Source organism: Tetrao urogallus (genome assembly GCF_951394365.1).
Source record: "Tetrao urogallus genome assembly, chromosome: 26".
Taxonomy (NCBI): domain Eukaryota; kingdom Metazoa; phylum Chordata; class Aves; order Galliformes; family Phasianidae; genus Tetrao; species Tetrao urogallus.
In genome coordinates this window covers 4,555,858-4,575,443 of record NC_136839.1, presented here as the reverse complement: position 1 = coordinate 4,575,443, position 19,586 = coordinate 4,555,858, and the positions used below count along the sequence as shown (strand labels likewise).

The following is a 19,586-nucleotide window of genomic DNA, read 5'->3' as shown; positions in this document are numbered from 1 at the left end:
AGGATGCTTTTCTTACAGTTCTTCCTGGCAAGTTTTCATCTCAGGCTGCCCTGTGGTGCTTCTGACTGTATCTCTGCTTGGGCAGCAATGTCTCAGGGTTGCTCACACTGAGACTGCCCCTTTTTTCAAATTCAGAAATCTCCAGAATTCCTCATGTCCAGCCATACTGCCCATCCTGCGTTTATTAGGGTGGCTAAAGTCACTGCTGTCTGGAAGCAGAAATGCATGGAAGAGTTGCAAGGGATTGTGCACTGATATGCAGACAACCTTTTGGAGTCCTTCTACAGCACTGGAGTTGCCATTCCTTGCCAAGGAAATCAAACAGCTGAGACTTCAGCAAATTGGAGAATCCACTACCAAAGGGAGGTGTCTCCTTTAAGTCTCACACAACTTTTCTCCTTCCTCCAGTCACAAAACTTGAGTTCAGCCTCTTCTGATGAGCCCCCTCAATGGATCTAATACATTCTCCCCAGTGTCCAGAGGGCTGTGCCTCTACTGAAGCTCCATGTCTGTGACTGAAGCAAGAGTGTTGTTCTTCTTCCAGTATATCACCATCTTCCAGCCTCAACCATCCTGACTGCCTCTCTGAATGGCCTGTTTGCCATCGACTCCACCTGCTGTGCCTTCTTTGCTTTGTGCTGTTGAGGCTCTAGTCTTAGACTGGGGACACCCTTGAAGTGTATCTGAGCACCTGAGAAGCACAGACATCCTGCAGGGATCAGGGTGTGCTGGCTGACATCAGGCTCAAGGAGAACCAACATTGTGCCCTGGGAGCAAAGTGGTCCAACTGAATTTTCATGCATACTAAACACTCCATAGTCTTCAGTTCAAAAAACATCAATTATTCATCATAGTTTTGTTGTGTCCTCAAATGGAATGCATTTCCTAGTTCTGGGCTCCAAAACATAAGTTTTTAAATGTTTTTAAAGCAGCCAGAGGAGGACAGCAGAGCTGATAGTGGGGCTGGAAGGCATATCCTACGAGGAGAGCATGAGATCATTTGGGTTGTCCAGTTTGGTGAACACAAAACTTTGAGGCAGCCCCATTGCTCACTTCTACTTATTAGGAAGGAAAGCAGAGAGGGAGGTGCTGGTCTTTTCAGCCTGGTAACTGATGACCAGACATGTGCAGGAATGGCACAAAACTTCACCAGATGTTCAGGCCAGATAGTCGTGATACTGTCAATCGTTCAAACATGAAACACCCTAAGACTCAAATTGGAGTGTTAGAAAGCAGAAATTCTTTATTTTGGGTGCTGGATGCATGGGGGATGAGCTCCACCTATCATGCATAAGTTTCAAAAAAGATTCTCAGCTTATATTCATTACTTATGTTACACATACACAAATGCTTTCCCATACAGTATAGAGATATTGCATACTTCCACATAAAATCATTGACGTGGGATTCAGCCTCCTCCCACAAGTTCAATCTTTTTGTGGTGATGGTTGCACAAGCCTCTGGATGAAGTCATTACACTTCCTCCCTGTGTTCACTGCATGAACCCCATGTCCAACAATGCTCAGTTAGCTCTTGGCCTCACTCACACAATACTTGCTTACAAAAAATGAGCTGATTCAAGGCAGAACTTCCCTCACCTACTCAATACAAGATGTTCAGCATATCACTGTTATCTGGTTGGTACAAGGGCACAGATTCTTCCTGTTATCTAAGCAGAGTCCAGTGTATCCAGCAAGGAGCATTGGCCAGCTTGTTGCAGCTTGCATCACTAGAAAAAGAATAGATTGATGTGAAGGTGGTCAAACACTGGATCAGGCTTCCTGGAGAGGTGGATGAAGGCCCATGCCTGTCGGTGTTGACACATTTTCATAATGCTTTCATTATCATGCCTTTCCTTGTGGTTAGCACTATTGGGGTCAGACAATTGAACCTGATGATATTTGCAGGTGCCTTCCAGTTCCTCTCTTCTCCATTAGCTCTGTTAGCAGGAAGACGGAGATTAGCAGAATCTTTTGGTATCCTGAAGTGCCTCTGATGTGACCGGGACAGGTGTTGCTATGTGGGACACACAAGTCACACAAACACTCAGCTGCTGATGCACACACGTGTGGAATCATGCAAACCTCTGTAAACACAGGCAACTGCATAAATCCAGCACACAGGCTCTGGTTGTTTCACACCACTGCCCTACTAATCACGCTGACATCTTTTGCCTTTGCTCGATTCTTCCAGCACGTGAACTGAGTGTTCTGCCCACACTGATGTGTGCTGCTCGGAAATGCTTGGGTCTTTCTTCTTGCCACTCAAAAGATGCCTTCCATGAGCAATGGGAGTGACATATCAGGATGTGACAAGTAGCAGCAACACAGGAAGCCAACACACAGCCCATACCAATAGCTGGGATGTTTTGCATTCAAGAGGTTCTTGTCACAAAATAATCACTGCTTCTAGGGATGCTTCTGGAAATGGGACATCTTGGGTCCACTATAAAAGCCAGCCCAGCTCCTTGCTCTCTCATCCACTTCTCCTTCCTCCGTCTTCTTGGGAGCCAGGTGAGTGCGAAGCCCCTTCTTGTTCTGTTCTCTTCCTTCTCCAAACAGAGCTCTGAGCTCAGCGGAAATCACAGCTGCTATTAGTTCTGTTCCATGCCTGTTTCTGCTTGTCATGATGGAGAAGTGGGGAGAATGTCATAGCCTGCTGTAATCAGATGTCTTGTGGACTAGGGTCTGGGCAGTACTTGGATAGGTCCCAGTGGCTTTCATTGGGCTCTGTCAGGATGAGACCAAGAATCCCTTGGACATCCCTGAACTGTCTTCAGCTCCCAGCACTGCATGTGCATTGATTCCCTCTTAGTGTGATGCTAGGCTGGTCCTCACGCATCCCCATGTTCTGCTTCCAAACAGGTGCACCTCCATCCCTGAGACATGTCCTGCTGTGACCAGTGTGTGCCATGCCAGCCCTGCGGCCCGACCCCTCTGGCCAGCAGCTGCAATGAGCCCTGTGTCAGGCAGTGCCAGAACTCCACCATCGTCATCCAGCCCTCTCCCGTGGTGGTGACCCTGCCCGGACCCATCCTCAGCTCCTTCCCGCAGAACACCGCCGTGGGCTCCTCCACCTCCGCTGCTGTTGGCAGCATCCTCAGCTCTGAGGGCGTGCCCATCACCTCGGGGGGCTTTGACCTCTCCTGCATTTCCAACCGCAGCAGTGGCAGAAGGTGCCCCCCCTGCTAAATGCGCTGGATGATGTCCCAGGCAAGGACCCTCAGGAATGCTAAGCATGGACCAAAGAACAAATGTTGTGATGCTGGTTTTGCCCTGGAAGACAGACATGTACTGGCAAGCCTGGAGTCTCTGACAACATGGAGAATGTCTACTCATACTGTCTTTCACTCACTCTTTCTATCCAATTTCATTATTGTCTTTTCCCTTTAGACATGTCTGTTAGTATCCACAAAATGAACCCTGAGTGAAATTCTCATGTCTCTTAAATTCTGTGCTGAAATACAGTTCTCTGTGGCCATGCTGCTGTAAGAAAGGGGAACTGATTCTTGTCTACATCTACTGCTCTTCTTGCAATGACTTAATTTCTCCTCAGACTTATTAAACACTTTCTGCATCATTTAGCTTTTCCTTCTCTGCTGGTGTTTTTTTTTTTTCCCCATCTCTGTAGAGATGGCAGGGAAGAAAGGGATGTCTTTGGTGAGAACAAGCTAGGGAGATTCTGCCACTCCTCTGGTTATTGGAGGCCATTGTACAGTGCTGGCATTCATCTTCCAAGCACATTTTATTGAAGGAGAGGAAGACATTCCTAGATGTTCCTCCTCCACCAGTGACCATCAGTCCCTGTCTTGCAGTGTTTCTCCTTACACAGGTATTGACCCTTGAGCATGCCAAGTGAATGGAAACCTTGACAAATGACATCCTCAAGAGAAGATCCTCTGCATTGGAGAGTCTCTGCGAAGACAGAAGTTTCACGCACACTGGGGAAATTCTGGCTTTGGGAGGAGCAGTGTTAGGGAAGGAGACTCAGAGAAAGTTGTTTCCAAAGGCCATCAAGAACTGGGAAGGCATAGCTTTCTTGAAGTTGTACCTCTGTCTCTATTCCATTTTCCCATGCCTTCCACTCACCCCATCACTGAGGGTACAGCTTTCCTGTGTAATTCTAGCAGCCTTCAGCAGAGCTCCTGGCCTTGCCATACTTTTGCCAAGTTGTCTATGGTCGAGGGCTTCCACAGGGCAGTCTGTAGTACAGAAGTCTGGTAGTATTGCCTATCGTATTGCCTGTTGTATTGGAGCCCCCAGTCCCTCTCAGCTCAACACTCCCATGGGTGCAGCAAGGCCCAGGATAGTGACTCATGCCCGAACACTCATGGCTTCTCAGTGGTGTCATGTCTTCCCCAAGCACGGAACTCTGCTCTTCAGGCTCAGGAACCACAAGGCCTTCAAAGTGCTGCAACCTTTCTGCACTCTACAGGATCTCTGTACTTCTCCCAGGCACACAGGTCATGAACCAGCCCAAACACAGGACTCACGCTGCCCCAGGTCCCGCAGCTGCTGCTGCCCATGGTGCTGCTGTCGCCGCTCGAGGAGCCCGAGAAGGGCCAGAAGCAGCGCCGGGATGGGGGGCTGTGAGTGTGGAGCATCAGGCTTTGAATGGCATGGTTATAGATTCCCTGACAGTGTTCAGCTGGATCCAAAGCTGAGTCCGGATCACAGAGACATCCACACCGTAAAATCTCTTTTAGGGAGGATTCAGCCAATCCATCCCCACCCTCATCAGCCCACACACAGCCTGTGAGCAGTCAATTGACTTCAGCTGCATGTACTAAATGCCACATTTCCCTCACCCTTGGCAGTACAGCTGGGCGGTTATGGGGATAAAAACTTGCCCTTGCCACATTGGGTTGTGGCTCAAGAACCACCTCTGTTCCATTAGACAATCATGGGCCCCTGCTCTTGTAGCAGCACACAGCACACAGCACACAGCACACAGCACACAGCACACAGCAGGGACATCTTTAGCCCCAGTCTGACTCCCCAGTTTGGCACCAAAACCACTCGTGCCACTCTCCCCAGTAACTGGTAATTTCTCCATCCGGTGTGCACAGGACAGAGTGAGATGGTGCAGAGTTAAGAAAAGATTGATTGAAAGGACACAACAGACTGTGATGATCAGTCACATGGCTCAACCAGATCTGAGGGGCCCCTGCTGCATGCCCCTCTATCACTCCTCATATGTTCATGTCTTTCTCTGTATACCCCTACATGATATATTATAAGTCTGTCTCACACCAATCCCTGTCCATGTCCTGATTCACAGCTGCATCTCTTGCAAAGGCCAGGTTCATCTTCCTGGAAACAGACCTGTGGTTTCTAGATTCCTCATCATCTTGGGTGAATGTGAGATTTATTTCTTTCCATCATTTCTATGGTATCCTTGAGTGTCTGTTTGTCTCTGTATGCTGCTTGATTGGTTCCCCTTTTCTCTCATCCTGTTTCATGATGTTCTGACAGCTCTTCCCATTCAGGGGCCCTCCACACACATGCTCATAGTGCCCTTTGTCCAGTCATGAAGAGCAAGTATGGAAAATTAAAGACCACTGGTACAGCACTGATCTGTGAGAGACCCTGTAATAGATTCCAGTCCCTAGCTGTACTCTGAATTGCAGCCACAACCGTTTGAGCACAGCAGATCATCCAGTTTTCCACCTACATAACTATGCATTAACCCTTGCCACAACTCACTCATTTGGTTGTGTGGGGACTATACAACAGGCAGTCAAAGCAGTCTCACCAAAATCTAAGCATACAACGTTCACTGTCCTCAGTTTTTCAATCTTGTATGTGATTTACCTTCTGCACGACCAGGCTGGCTGCTGCGAATCATTGTGTTGTCCTTTGCATATTTAACAATGGCATCTGAAGACATTTCCTCTGAAACACTGTAGGAAGGAGTGAAAGGAATGCATCTGATGTGTTCTTCCCGGCATCCATGGCTAGACAATCTGTGGGGCAATGCATTTAGGAATTGAGCAGCCCTTCCCTTATCCCTGAGGAACTGCGGTAATGGAATCAGCTGGAGTGCACCATGCCCAGCTGTGCTCCGTGTGCCTGAGGGTATAATGACAGAAACAGAGTTCCATCATTGAAGGAGAAGATGGAGCTCTCTATGGAAATGTTCTGCACAGTGTGACTTGGGTAAATCCAGTGGTTCTGTCTGATGCAGAACAAAGATGGGGTTCCCAGCACCAGGAGTTGGGATTTATTTGCTGACTCTAGACCTCTTCCTATTATGTCTTACTAAAACCACCACTTTATTTCACAATTTACTGTCATGCTTTTCTTCTGGAATCTGTAAAAGATCCTGCACAACTTCTGTCCCTACGTTCTCATGTCTGGGGCAGAATAGGAAGAGGCAAAAGAGGGCAGCAGGATTTTCCTGAGAGCACTGTGAGGTGGGATGAGGTCACACTCAGGAGCTGTGCAGCAGCTCAATCTTAGGAGTCTCCTTTCTTGCCACTGAAAAGATGCCTTCAATGAGGATCAAACGTAGCATAATGTGGGCAATGAAATTGCAATGCACAGGAAACCAACATACAGTCTGGAATGTTTTGCATTCAAGATGAACTTGTCAGAAAATAATCACTGCTGGAAGTGATGCCTCTGGACATGGATCAGCTTGAGTCCACTACAAAAGGCAGTGCATCTCATTGCCCTCTCATCTACTACTCTTACGGCCTTCTCCATGGGAACCAGGTGAGTGTAAAGCCCCTTCTTATTGACCTCCTCCTCCAAATGGAGGACTCAGCTGCTCTCGGTTCTGTCCCATGCCAAATCTTGGGACTGCTTTTCATGGGAGAGTGAAGTGTTGAGAAGATTTGTCATGGAGGCAACCTGCACCTGAACTGAGAAACTTTATGAGCTAGAGTCTGGACAGTAGCTGCATAGATCCTGCTGGTTATTTCTAGGCTCTGGCAGGATGAAACCAAAAACCCTTAACTATCCATCTCCCAGAGGTGTATATACCTTAGCTCCCTCATGGCATGATTGCAGTTTGCTCCTCATGCGAGATGCCCCTTCACCTGGGTAGACCTCCAGTCCCAAGACATGTCCTGCTACACCCAGTGTGTGCCATGCCAGCCCTGTGTCCCCACCTCCTGGCCAGCAGCTGCAATGAGCCCTGTGTCAGGCAGTGCCAGAACTCCACCATCGTCATCCAGCCCTCTCCCGTGGTGGTGACTCTGCCCGGACCCATCCTCAGCTCCTTCCTGCAGAACAAGATGTTATGGGCTCCTCCACCTCCGCTGCCGTTGGCAGCATCCTCAGCTCTGAGGGTGTGCCCATCACCTCGGGGGGCTTTGACCCCTCCTGCATTTCCGGTAATGTGGCAGAAGTGCCCCCCCAGCCAAAGGTGCTGGACACTGCCCCAGACAAAGGCAGCCATGAACGCTGAACACGGCACTGGACAGAACAAGAAAGTAAGAGGCCAGACTGACTTCTCTGCCAACACGGAGAAAGTCTATCAATACTGTCTTTCCCTATCTTTTCCTGTCTAATATCACTGCTGTCTTTTCCCCTCAGAGACCTCTTTTAGTACATTCAAAACCAGCTGTGAGCTACCTGCTTGCCTCTCTATAATTCTTGGAGGGTAAATCTGGGCCCTGTGGCAATGCTGCCGTAGGAATGATTCTTGTCTGTTCCTGCCACTCCCCACACTCAGTGTCCACTCTTGGGGTGATTTGATTTCCTTCTTCAGACTCATTAAATATTTGCTGCATCCTTTCGTGTGCCCTTCCCAGTTTATTTCTCCCCCCCCTCCATCTGTGCATAGATCACTGCTCTAGATATTGCAGACCAGTGCACACTGCAGAGATCTCATCTTTCAGGCACTGTCTTTTGAAGCAGAGTAAGTCATCGCTACTTACTCCATAAACAATGCCAGTGAGACCTTGCCTTGCTGAGTCTCTGCTTAGACATGTCATAGAACCATCGAATCCTAGAATGATTTGAATTGGAAGGGACCTTTAAGATCATCTAGTTCCAACCCCCCCTCTGATAGGCAAGGACACTTCCCTCTATACCAGGTTGCTCCAAGTCCGATCCAGCCTGCCCTTGGGTGATTCCATGACAGGGGCATTTACAACCTCACTTGTCCAACTTGTGACAGTGTCTCACTACCCCTCACTGTAAAGAATTTCTTCCTGATATCTAGCCTAAATATACGCTTTTACAGTTTAAAACCATTTCCCCTCATCCTGTCATTGTTGACATAGTCTACCTAGATTGCCCTTGACTCCGTCTCCCACAGTATATTCCTGGAGATGCTGACAGACCGTGGTTAGGTATTCTGTTGGCTGGGCAAAAAGCTGGCCCAGAGAGTGATAGTGGATGGATTTAAATCCAGCTGGAGACATGTCATGTGTGGTGATTCCCAGAGTTCAGTGTTGGGGACGCTCCACTTCGGTGTCACTGTTACTGATCTGGATGAAGGAATTGAGTGCACTTTCAGCAAGTTTTAGATAACACCAATTTGGGATGAAGTGACCATGAACAAGGCCATATGCCAAGTCCTGCTTTTTGGTGACAGCTACTCCAGGAATGGCTACAGGCTTGGGGCAGAGTGGCTGGAAAGCTGTACGGAGGAAAAGGTTCTGGGGACACTGACTGATAGCTGTGCCTGGGCCTGGGGCAGTGCAGGGTCTCCATTAAAGGCAGCTCGATTCCTTCACCCTCTAATCAACATCTCTCACCTCTTTCTTCCTGGTATCCACGTGAGTCTGAAGCTCTTCTCCCACGTCCTTTGCTGATCATGCCTGTGTGGGGCTTGGCTGAGATGTATTTTCCACTGACAGAGACAGCAGCCTTGTTGCATCTGGCCAGGCTTTTCACATCACTCCTGCATAAAGTGAAGACAATCTTTTACCCCTTTCTTCATTTTTATACGGCCATAAGCATCTTCCTTTGGATTAAAGGCTGAGATTCCTGGGATTGTTAACTTGGAGGAGTTGAAGAGAGGATCACATCAATGCTTATAAGTATCAAAATGGCAGGTGTCAAGAGAATGGGGCCAGGATCGTTTCAGTAGTGCCCAGTGTGGGAACAGGCACAAACAGGAATACCATCCGAACATGGGAAAGGACTTCTTTACTTTGAGCATGAAAGAGCAGAGCACTGGAACCAGCTGCCCAGGGAGCCTTTGGTGTCTCTTTCCCGGGAGATACTGAAAACCCACCTGGGTGCTTTCCTGTTCTGCCTGATCTAGGAAACACGCTTTAGCATGGGAGTTGAATTAGATGATGTTAAGATGTCCCTTCCAATCTCTACAATTCTGTGATTCTACCAGGCAGCCAAAATGGTCCATTGAGTGTTCCTGGCAGGATGACAAACTGCTCCTCACGTGTCCCTGCGCTCTGTTTTCTCCCTGCAGTCTCTGGCAGGTAAAACTTCAGCTCTGATCCATGTCCTCCTATGACCAGTGCCTGCCATGCCCAGTACCTGCCGTGTTGGCCTTGGTTGCACACGAGGGGAAATGTCTACCCTGGCTTCTCTGACAGCATGGCCAATGTCTACCATTACTCTCTTCCACTCACTCTTGCTCTCAAGTTTCTTTACAATCTTTTTTCCTCAAAGACCTGTTTTAGATCCTCCTACAAACAGTCTGGACTGACATATTTGTCTCTCTCCATTTTTGGGACTGGTAGATGGATCCCCCATAGGAACTCCTCTTTTTATAGGGTAACAGTGTCTTGTTTTCTCCTGCTGCTTACCACACTAGAGGCTTTTACTTTGATGCATTCTCGAGCGTTTCCGCCTGTTATGCTTACAACTGCATAGAAATGGTCTTAGGAAAAAACAATTGCTTTGGTGGGAATTAGCTGAGGGCACTCTTTCACCCCTCTAGGCAGTGAAGGTTGGGACACACTGAAGAGATTCATCTTTCATGCACTGTCTCTTAAAGCTGAGAAAGAAATCCTTGATTACACTATAAGGAAAAAAAATCAGTCCTTACCTTGCTGTGTCATGTGAAAGAAAATATCTTTATGCAGGACACTATCTCATCAGCCATGAGGGGTTTGTTGGAAATTTGAAAATCAAAGACACAAATGGCAGCAGTGACCATGAACTCACAGAATCACTGAAGGCCTTGGTTTGGAAGGGATCTCAAAGGTCATCTAGTTTCAAATAACATGCTGAGGGCACAGATGACAACAGCTAAATCAGGCATGAGAACAAGTTACCAGGTCTCCATCCAACCTAGCCTTGAATGTGGGTGATAGGGCACCCACAAATTCTCTGGGCTGCCTCTTCCAGCACTTCACCACCAAGTCAGCAAAAGGGTGTATCTGGGGCTGCATAACCAGATACAGTTCTCCAGATGGGACTGACAATCACCTACCTTGCCCAGCTGGGCACCTCCCTTTTCATCCAGCCCTGGATAATTTTGGACTTCTGGGCTGCAAGTGCACACTCCTGGCTCATGTCAAGTTTTTCACCTACCAGGATCCCTAAGTTCTTCTTTGCAGGGCTGCTGTCAAGACATCCTTCTCTCAGTCTCTATCGATACAACTTACACTTGGCCTTGTTGAACCTCATGGTGTTCATAAGGGTTCATCCTTCAAGCTTGCGCAGGTCCCTTTGGATGGATCTCTTCATTCTGTTATATCAACTGCACCACTAAACTTGGTGTCATCTGCAAACTTGCTGAAGATGCACTCGATCCCATTATCTATGTTATTATTAAACAGCTTCTCAATGACATGAACACAGGGATTGAGTGCACCCACTGTAACTATGAGAGACTATCTGAAGAAGTGCAACCAGGAGAGCAAGGAATGTGAATTTCCCCCCTGCTTTTGTGAAACCCCACAGAAAATAGAGCGTTCAGCTGTGCATCCCCAGCATAAGAAAGATACTGACCAGTTGGAGTGACTCCAGAGAAGGGCCATGAAGGTGGTCAGACAGCTGGAAAACTTCTGCTATGAGAGATTTGTTGTTGTTTATCCTAGTGAGGAGAAGACTCTGGGGAGACTTTAGAGCAGCATTCCATTATGTGAAGAGTGCTCACAAGAGAGATGGGGAGGGTTTCTTAATCAATGGAAGTAATGACAGGACAAGGTGCAATGGCTTTCAAGTAAAAAAGAGCAGAATTAGGTGAGATATGAGGAAGAAATTCTTTACTGTGAGGATGTTGAGGCACTGGAACAGGTTGCCCAGAGATGTGGTGGATGCCCCACTGTGGGAAGTGTTCAGTGATGGGCTGGATGGGACTCCAAGACATGTGATCTAGTGGAAAGTATGCCTGCTTGTGGAGGAAAAAGAACCGGATGATCTTTAAGGAACATTCAACACAAAATATTCTACAAGTCTGTGAAAATGTTTTGTATTGTGTTGTTTTTTTTTGTAAGCTGAAAGATTGCACAGAGATGGTACAATCCAAAACAGTCATAGACTCTTTTCTGAGGGCACTGTTACATGAGGTAGTGTTAGATCCAGGCAGAAAACACACAAAAATGGAAAAGCCAAGATAAGAGAATCACAAGTCTAATCCTCATGTACAGGAACCAGCTGATGCTTGCTGGAGCTTCTTCCTGAGGATGGTACATCCAACAGCCCCACTGCAGTGAACCAGGCTGAAGTCACTTGCCTGCTCTGGACCCATCCAGCACTTGAGCCGAGCCGTCTGCCTCACCAGTGCAATCCTGCCCTACAAATCTTTGGGCCTTTCATTGCAGCACTTCAAAGCATCCTTCATTAGAGAATGAGCACGGCAAATAATCTGGAAATGAAAAGGTAGCACTGCAGGAAATCAAAACACAGCCCATATGATGAGAAGGGCTGGCATGCATTCCAGCTTGGCTTGTCAGAAAATTATTGCCTCTATCAAGGGTGTTTCTGGGCCTGCAGCAATGAAGGACCAGTATAAAAGGCAACCCAGATCCCAGCTATCCTATCCTCTTCTCTTGTCTCCTTCTTGTTGGGAACGAGGTAAGTGTGAAGCCCTCTTTCTAATTCTTAGTGAGATTTTGCCTCAATAGAAATGTTATCAGATAGTGGAGCTCCATGCTATGGAAGACAATAGAGGGGATAATGTCAGTGCAGAGAGTGCTTGGGACACAGCTCACATGGCTGTAGATTTATACAGTCCATGAGAGTCTCCCTGGTCCATACTGCTCTTTCTAGGGCCCTGGCACAATGAAGGGATGTGGCCAGCTGTCACAGCCTCCTCCTCCATCCTGAGAAGTTGCCTTGGCTCCTTGACTCAAGCTACCCTTCCCATACCTTGGTTCTCTTTTTCATTCTATCTATCCTTTCCAGGTGCACCTCCAGTCCCAAGTCATGTCCTGCTACACCCAGTGTGTGCCATGCCGGCCCTGCGGCCCGACCCCTCTGGCCAGCAGCTGCAATGAGCCCTGTGTCAGGCAGTGCCAGAACTCCACCATTGCCATCGAGCCCTCTCCCGTGGTGGTGACCCTGCCCGGACCCATCCTCAGCTCCTTCCCGCAGAACACCGTTGTGGGCTCCTCCACCTCCGCTGCTGTTGGCCGCATCCTCAGCTCTGAGGGCGTGCCCATCACCTCGGGGGGCTTTGACTTGTCCGGCTTGGGCAGCCGCTCCTGTGGCAGAAGGTGCCCGCCCTGCTGAAGCCGCTGGTCCTGGAGAAATTCTTCCAGAAAACAGGAACGTGGTGCTGGATCAACAAGACATCTTCAAGCCCCTGCATTCAGAATACCTGACCATCCTCAGCTATTCCATGAAATGCTGTCAGGAAGAGGCAATCCTGGGCTTTATGTCAACTTGCCTCATGTCTCAGCTGCCATTCCTCATTCCTACCTATCTTTGTGTCCACTTTTTCTCTGATTTATTCTTTCCTATGATCCTGTGAGATGTGAGTTTCCTCAGAACCGGTCCATTCTCTGCTAGAAAATAAGACACGTGCCTAGCATGAACTCAAACAAATATGGGATCATGGGAATCCTGTACTGTGGAGCCTCTGCTTGGAGTGATCTCATTTTCTTATTTAAAAATTCATTAAAGATTTCTGCATCTTAGTTTTTTGATATTCTTTCTCACCGTGTGTGGCCTCCAAAGATGCCCAGAGAGAATGGATTTGCTCCTGGCAGGTATAGGATGAATGTTTATAGAGATCCTTCTCCATTCCCAAAAGAATGAGAGGGTATGAGATACTGCAGAGGCTTGTCTCTTCAGCATTGTCTCTTGCAGCTGAACAAGATATACCTGGCAGTGCAACTATTGGAGGCAACTATTGGCCTCTGACTGTAGTGTTTATGCATACAGCTACCTGCACAAGAGAGAACACAGCCTCTGCAGTGATCACAGGAAAAGCTGTGACTGTGTGGAAGGTCATGGGAATAAGCAACCCTGTGGGCTCGTAAGAACAGGGCTCTTCTGCTCTGAGATGTACTGCACTGGGGAAGAAGCAGAGAGCACGAGATGAAATAGAACTGTGTGAATGTCTTTCCGTTGTCAGGCACAGCTTGCGTTGTCTGTAATGCCATCTCGTCCAACTCAAAAGTAACTCTGACTGACATGGGCCTCAGTCAGTGGCTGCTATGGGTGCAGCGCTCGTTTCTGTGGAGAGCTCAGGGCGGCGCACCCCGGTCAGGATGGAGTTTGGCGGCCATGCAGGCAGCGCCCCCTGCGGGCCCGGACGGCACTGTGCCCCCGCCCCGCCCCAAGCGGTTCGTGCCCGGCCGCAGCCCCGGCTTCGCTTCCGTGGGTCCACGGCGCAGTAATACAGCGCCGCGTCCCCGAGCCGCGGCCGGGCGAGACGCAGGGCGCTGGAGCGGCGGTCTGCCGACACCCACAGCTGCCCCTCCGGGTCCGGCACCTCCTTGGAGCCTTTAACGGCGCTGACGAGGAATGCTGGTCCTTGGCCTGGGAGCTGACGGTACCACTGGATGTATTCATATGACTGTATGTTGGGGTGTGAGCAGGTGATGTTGATGCCGGTGCCCTCGGTGGTCTCTACCGACGGCTCCTGCTGCACCTGGGCTCTGCTCACAGCTACTGCCGAGAAGAAAAGAAGCAGCAAAATCAGAAAAATCGTTTTCTCCCACAGCAATTTCTTGCATGAAGAGAGAGGTGCACGAGGTCGGAAAGGAGCCGACGGGACAGAGGCATTCGCGACCCCAGCCCCGCAGTCCGGCCCCGCAGTCCGGCCCCGCCGGCGGCAGCCCCGCGCACCCAGCAGCACCGCGGCCAGCCCCGACAGCCCCGTGGCCCGGCACTGCCGCATCCCGCCGCTCCGCCGCCCGCGCCGCGCTGCCCCCGCCAGCCCCGGCTCTGCTCCGCCCGCGCCGCCTCCTCCCCGCCCCCGCCGGCCGCCGCCGCCGCCAGCTCCGCCCCCGGGGCTGCGCCCTGCGCCGGCGGCACTCGGGCTTGCTGCGGGCTGCCAGTGCTGGGCGCCTGTGCACGTGTAACGGAGATCCAAAGCCCGGCATCGGAAACGGGTCGTGTGCTGCTGCCCGGGAACGCGGCACCCCGAGAGCTCCCCGAGCCCCGGGTCCCGCAGCTGCTGCCGCCCGTGGTGCTGCTGTCGCCGCTCGAGGAGCCCGAGAAAGGCCGGCAGTGGAGCCGAACTGGAGGCAGGGAAAGTGGAGCATCAGGATTTGAAAGCGTGGAAGAAGCCTAGAGGGAGCCTGTAGCCACGGTTACAAATTTTCTGACAGTGTTTTAATCGGATCCAAAGCTGAGCCCGGATCTCAGAGACATCCGCTCCATAAAATCGTGTTTCGGGGGGATTCAGACAGTCCATCCCCAACTCCAGATGCACTTGCTAACGCCACATCTCTCTCACGCTTGGCAGTACAGCCGGGTGGTTATGGGGATAAAACCTGCCCCTGCCACATTTGGTTGGTGCTCAAGAACCACCCCTGTTCCATTACACAATTATGGAGCCCTCTTCTGTAGTAACACAGCACATGGCAGGGACATCTTCAGCCCCAGTCTGACTCCAGCACCAAAACCACTCATGCCACTCTCCCCAGTAACTGCTAATTTATCCATCCATAGTACACAGGACACAGTAAGATGGTGCAGAGTTAAGAAAAGACTGATTATGGGGACAGGAGAGTCTGTGGGGATCAATCATATGGCTCAACCAGATCTGATGGGCTCCAGCTGCACATGTTCTCATACGTTAATCCCTTTCCATGAATATTCCAAACAGCAATTCTATAGGTCTGTCTCACACCAATCCCTGTCCATGTCCTGATTCACAGCTGCATGTCTTGCAAAGGCCAGGTTCGTCTTCCTGGAAACAGACCTGTGGTTTCTTGATATCACATCAGCTGGTGTGAATAATGACATTTATTTCTTCCCATCATTTCCATATACTCTTTTCGTGCTGTTGGCATGTTGTTGCCTGGATCCTCTTTCTACTCCTTTGGCTTTGGGAGGAGCAATGTTGGGGAAGGAAACTCAGAGAAAGGCATTTCCAAAGGCCATCAAGAACAGGGAAGGTATAGTTTTCTTGGGGTTCACCCTCTGTGTCTATTCCACTTTCCCATCCCTTCTACTCACCCATCACTGAGCTTCTCTGTGTGGTCCCAGCAGCTGTCACAGAGCTCCTGGTCCTGCCATTAATTTGCCAAGTTGCCTATGGTCAAGGGCTTTCGCCAGTCAGCAGTGCTACCAGCTACAGTAGGCCACAGATTGCAGCCCACAGTCCCTCTGAACTCAACACTCCCATGGGTACAGGAGAGCCCAAGACAGGGACTCATGCCTAAACACTCATGGCTTCTCAGTGGTGTCATGTCTTCCCCAAGCATGGAACTGTTCTCCTCAGGCTCAGGAAATGTAAGGCATTCAAAGTGCCCCAACCCTTCAACCCTTCTGCACTGAAGATTCCGTGTGAGAGCAGATATCCTCATTTCCACTGGAACATGGCAATGAGAGTGTGAGATGTTTCTGCACTCAATAGGATCTTTGTACTTCCCCTAGTCACACATGGCATGCACAAACCCAAATAAAGGACTCACACTGGAGTGTCATTCCCCAGACACCAAGATCCTCTCATATTCCCTGTGTGCCAGGTATGAAATAGCCTTTGTGCTCTGTGCAGTATCTCTGATGCCCACACACACACATGCAACTTCACACATCAGCACAGCCTACGGATCTCCTTTGTGAGGGCTTTGCTTTCACTCAGATTCTGTGTGATGCCAGCAGCACAGCAATGGCACTGAAAATCATTTCTACGTGACATCAGGATGGCAGCATCTCTCCTCAGGCCAGCAGTTGTATCAGGCAGTGCTGGCTCAGGTGGGATCACAAGACAAAGAGCATCAGAACCAAGCCCATCAAAGCCCAGTGTAACCACAAAGAAGAGCTCTTACCCCTCGCCAAGGACACAATAGCACAGTCCTCCCCTTGCTCTGCTGCAAGTGTACAACTCTACAGTCCAACCTACTATTCTCCTCCTGCCTTGTCAGGCTCCTTGAAGGTCCAGTGCATTCAAAGGATGGAGCTTTCATGGTAAGCTATGTTTGGATCTGGCCTTGGCCTCTGATAGAAGGGGATCCATGCTGAGATGGCAGGGACAGGTGAAGAATGCCTTCTGGTGAGTGAAAGTAGAGGGAATAGAGAGAACTCTGGAGGTGATGCAGATGTAGGAAACTATCATGAAAAGCACAGTGTAAGGACGAGGATGACAACAGGAACCATAAAGCCCAGAATAAAGCCTGACGGGATCCCCGCAGGCCAGCCCCAGAAGAGGCCCCTCATCCCAGTAGAAACTGACAGTGATATTCCTGGTACCCAGCCTGTAGCCAGGCAACAAGGACCATGTTGAGACCCACAGGTACTGATCGCTCCCTGCTGTGACAAAGGTGAGGCCAGGGTCAGGAGAGACATGGAGCAGATAATGACAAACAGGAGCATGTGACAGCTGGGATGCTCTGTTTAGCCCAGGAGAATGCACTGAATCAGAAAAGTCCTGTTCTCCTTTGCCATGGCCCTGTGCTTTCAGAAGGAGGTGATGTCAGAGTGAGGTTTTCCAGCTCCATAAGACCAGCAGCAGACTTCACACAGGATGCCATTTCCTGGCTTACGTGGTGCTCTCATGGCCTCTGCTGATCACTGCTGGAAGCAATCTCTCTCCATCTCCTTTCTCGCTCACTTCTTCCACAGACACAGGTGTACAAAGATTTGTTCATCCTTCTCAGGCATCCATTCACCCATTCTTTACCTCAAGAGCGATCCTGGAAGAAAAACACAAATTATAGTCTCAAGTATAGAATTTTTCTTGTTCCTGACTTTTTCTCTTCTGACTCATACTTGGCTCAGAAATCCTTGGTCCTCTCAATCCTAATACTCAGAAGAAGCTTCTGTGAGGGAATGGGTGTAACAGAGTCCAGAAATTGAAAAGGCAGCGTAAGTGGAAACAGCCACACAGCCCGTATCCTTAGCTGGGATGTTTTCCATTCATTACATGGGCTACAGAGCACGGTCTCTTTTGTCTATAGCACTCCCAGGTCTAGAGCAGTGCAGGGCCATCATACTAACAACAAAAGTGTCCTCTCCTCTCTGGATCAAGTCAAGAAATCCTCTTACCTCTCTGAGACATGCCCTGCCATGAACAGTGGGTGCCATGCCCATCCGATGGTACGACCTCACCAGCCATCACCTGAAAGCAGCCCTGTGTCAGGCACAGTAAAAACCATACTGTCATCATTAAATCCCTCCCCATGATTGCAGCCCTGCTTGGCCTCAACGTCAGTGCATACCTACAGAACACCTCTGTGGGAACCTCCACCTCTGCAGCAATTGACAGCATCCTCAGCTGTGATGCAGTCTCCATCACTTCTGGGTGCTTTGATCTCTTCCGAATTTCCAGACACTACGATGGCAGAAGGTGCCCACCATGCTCAATGCTAAGTTCCCCATTTTCTACCCTTTTCTCTCTTTTCCTTGTATTCCCTTCTTCTGGGTGTATAATTTCCCCATGGCCAACCTGAGTTCTATGGGACAAACGGATTCATTTTTAAATCTTGACCAGGGGGGATGTGCACAGATTTTTGGCAGTTCTGGTGCTGCCTACACAACATGGCCCTGTGGAAGAAAACTCATTTCCCTCTTCATTGTCACTGATGTTACCTGCATCCCAGTCCCAGCCTCCATGAGATCCTTTTAATAGTGATCTCAAGTTGCTAGGATTGAAGGGCAGCCCTGGACTGCACATGATAATGTGAGGATTTCATCATGTGGAAAGCATTCGTGTGGAAGAATTACTGCTAGAAAACCATGCATCCTCTTCTCTGCTCCTCCGAACCCTGAGATTTCTACATGGAACTTAGGGAAGGAAGTTTTTACTTCTTACTGAAGCATGCTGAGACCGAGCCTCCTGTTTGTGAGTGAGCAAGAGGCAGAAAACCACCTCCCAGCCCCAAGACGACAGAGCTGCCGGAAATGACTCTGCTGGCTGCACAGGCAGGGCACTCACTGCCATAGCAACACCCACAGGTAACAACACCAGTTCTCTTATAAGCCCGAAGCTCAGAGCCAAGCCCTGTTCCTCCTCTCTGGCTAATCAGGACTGCAGTTCCCCAGTGGAAGCACACACCTTCACCCACTGGCTCACAAGCACTCCCACAATCACAGCCCATCAGCGTGAGCACGGGCCCTCAGCACATCCAATACCCCTGCCTGGAGCCTGGCATCCCTTACCCTGCATGTGGTCTCCTCCTTTGCTCAGGATTGGCCAGCCTGCTGTTTGCTGGCCAACAGATGCGTGCAGTCACCCACTCCTCTCACACACATCCCCACACTCATGCTGATCCCTCAGACATTGCCATGGGATCTCAGCCTGCCAATCCTCCTCTCCCAGGCTTTGTGTTTCCTTACCCACCTCTCTCCCAGACTTGAATACTCTTTCCTCCCAGTCACTGGTTTAATCCTGATGTGCTGTGGTTGTTGTTTTGGTTGTTGGTACCCAGATCTCTTCTGCACAGCAATCTCTGCATCTACTGGCCTCGACCTTGAGGTGCTCCCACATGAGAAAGAGAGCCCAGTTTCAGTGTTGCACAGACAAGTCAGGATTTAATAAGGAGACAGGATGGACTGCATTGATCAAGCACAGGGCTCATCCATATATGCAGATGTACTGACTGGAACTTTTGTCCTTTTTCCCTACAGTGCATCCCCTTATTCCTCCACCCTCCTCTCTCACCATTCCCTAAACATTCTTTAAAATGTTTGCATAGCCCCACAAGTCCCTCTAGAGCACTCCTAATTTTCATTTTCATATTGTCTCTTGTCACTCACAAAGCTCAACCTCATCTAATTCAAATCTAACACATGGAGTTCCCCAATGGCACATCATGAGGGGCTGAAGAGGTATAGTTTCACCAATTATCATCCTATTTGGTTAGAGATCGGGGTCATCCTGTGCTTTGTTTATCAGTTTCATTTTACTTGTAATTCCCTTTAAGCTGATAAGGGACTTGATCCACAGCCTTCACGAGCCTGTAGCCCTCACTGCGAACACATCTTACAGTGGCCTCAGCTGAATTCACACCTCACTGCCAGAGGCCCTGAATCTTGTCACACAGTCTCATACTCTCAAAACAGAGCCACTGAGGAGATCACATGCAGATGTCTGTGACA

At 49.5% G+C, this 19,586-nt stretch overlaps 1 protein-coding gene and 1 pseudogene across 2 annotated transcripts; both read left to right on the top strand.

Annotated features, from left to right (window-relative positions):
- Positions 1-2,885: 2,885 nt before the first annotated feature.
- Positions 2,886-3,191, top strand: LOC306955855 (feather keratin Cos1-1/Cos1-3/Cos2-1 pseudogene; annotated as a pseudogene). Its single transcript has one exon. The product of its transcript is annotated as a feather keratin Cos1-1/Cos1-3/Cos2-1 pseudogene (transcript).
- An 8,675-nt stretch (positions 3,192-11,866) lies between these two features.
- Positions 11,867-12,602, top strand: LOC306955893 (feather keratin Cos1-1/Cos1-3/Cos2-1-like; the record flags this gene model as incomplete). Its single annotated transcript, XM_079547263.1, has 2 exons — positions 11,867-11,945; positions 12,295-12,602. The coding sequence occupies 2 exons, from the start codon at positions 11,867-11,869 to the stop codon at positions 12,600-12,602; spliced, it is 387 nt and encodes a 128-aa protein (XP_079403389.1).
- Between the last annotated feature and the right edge of the window lie 6,984 nt (positions 12,603-19,586).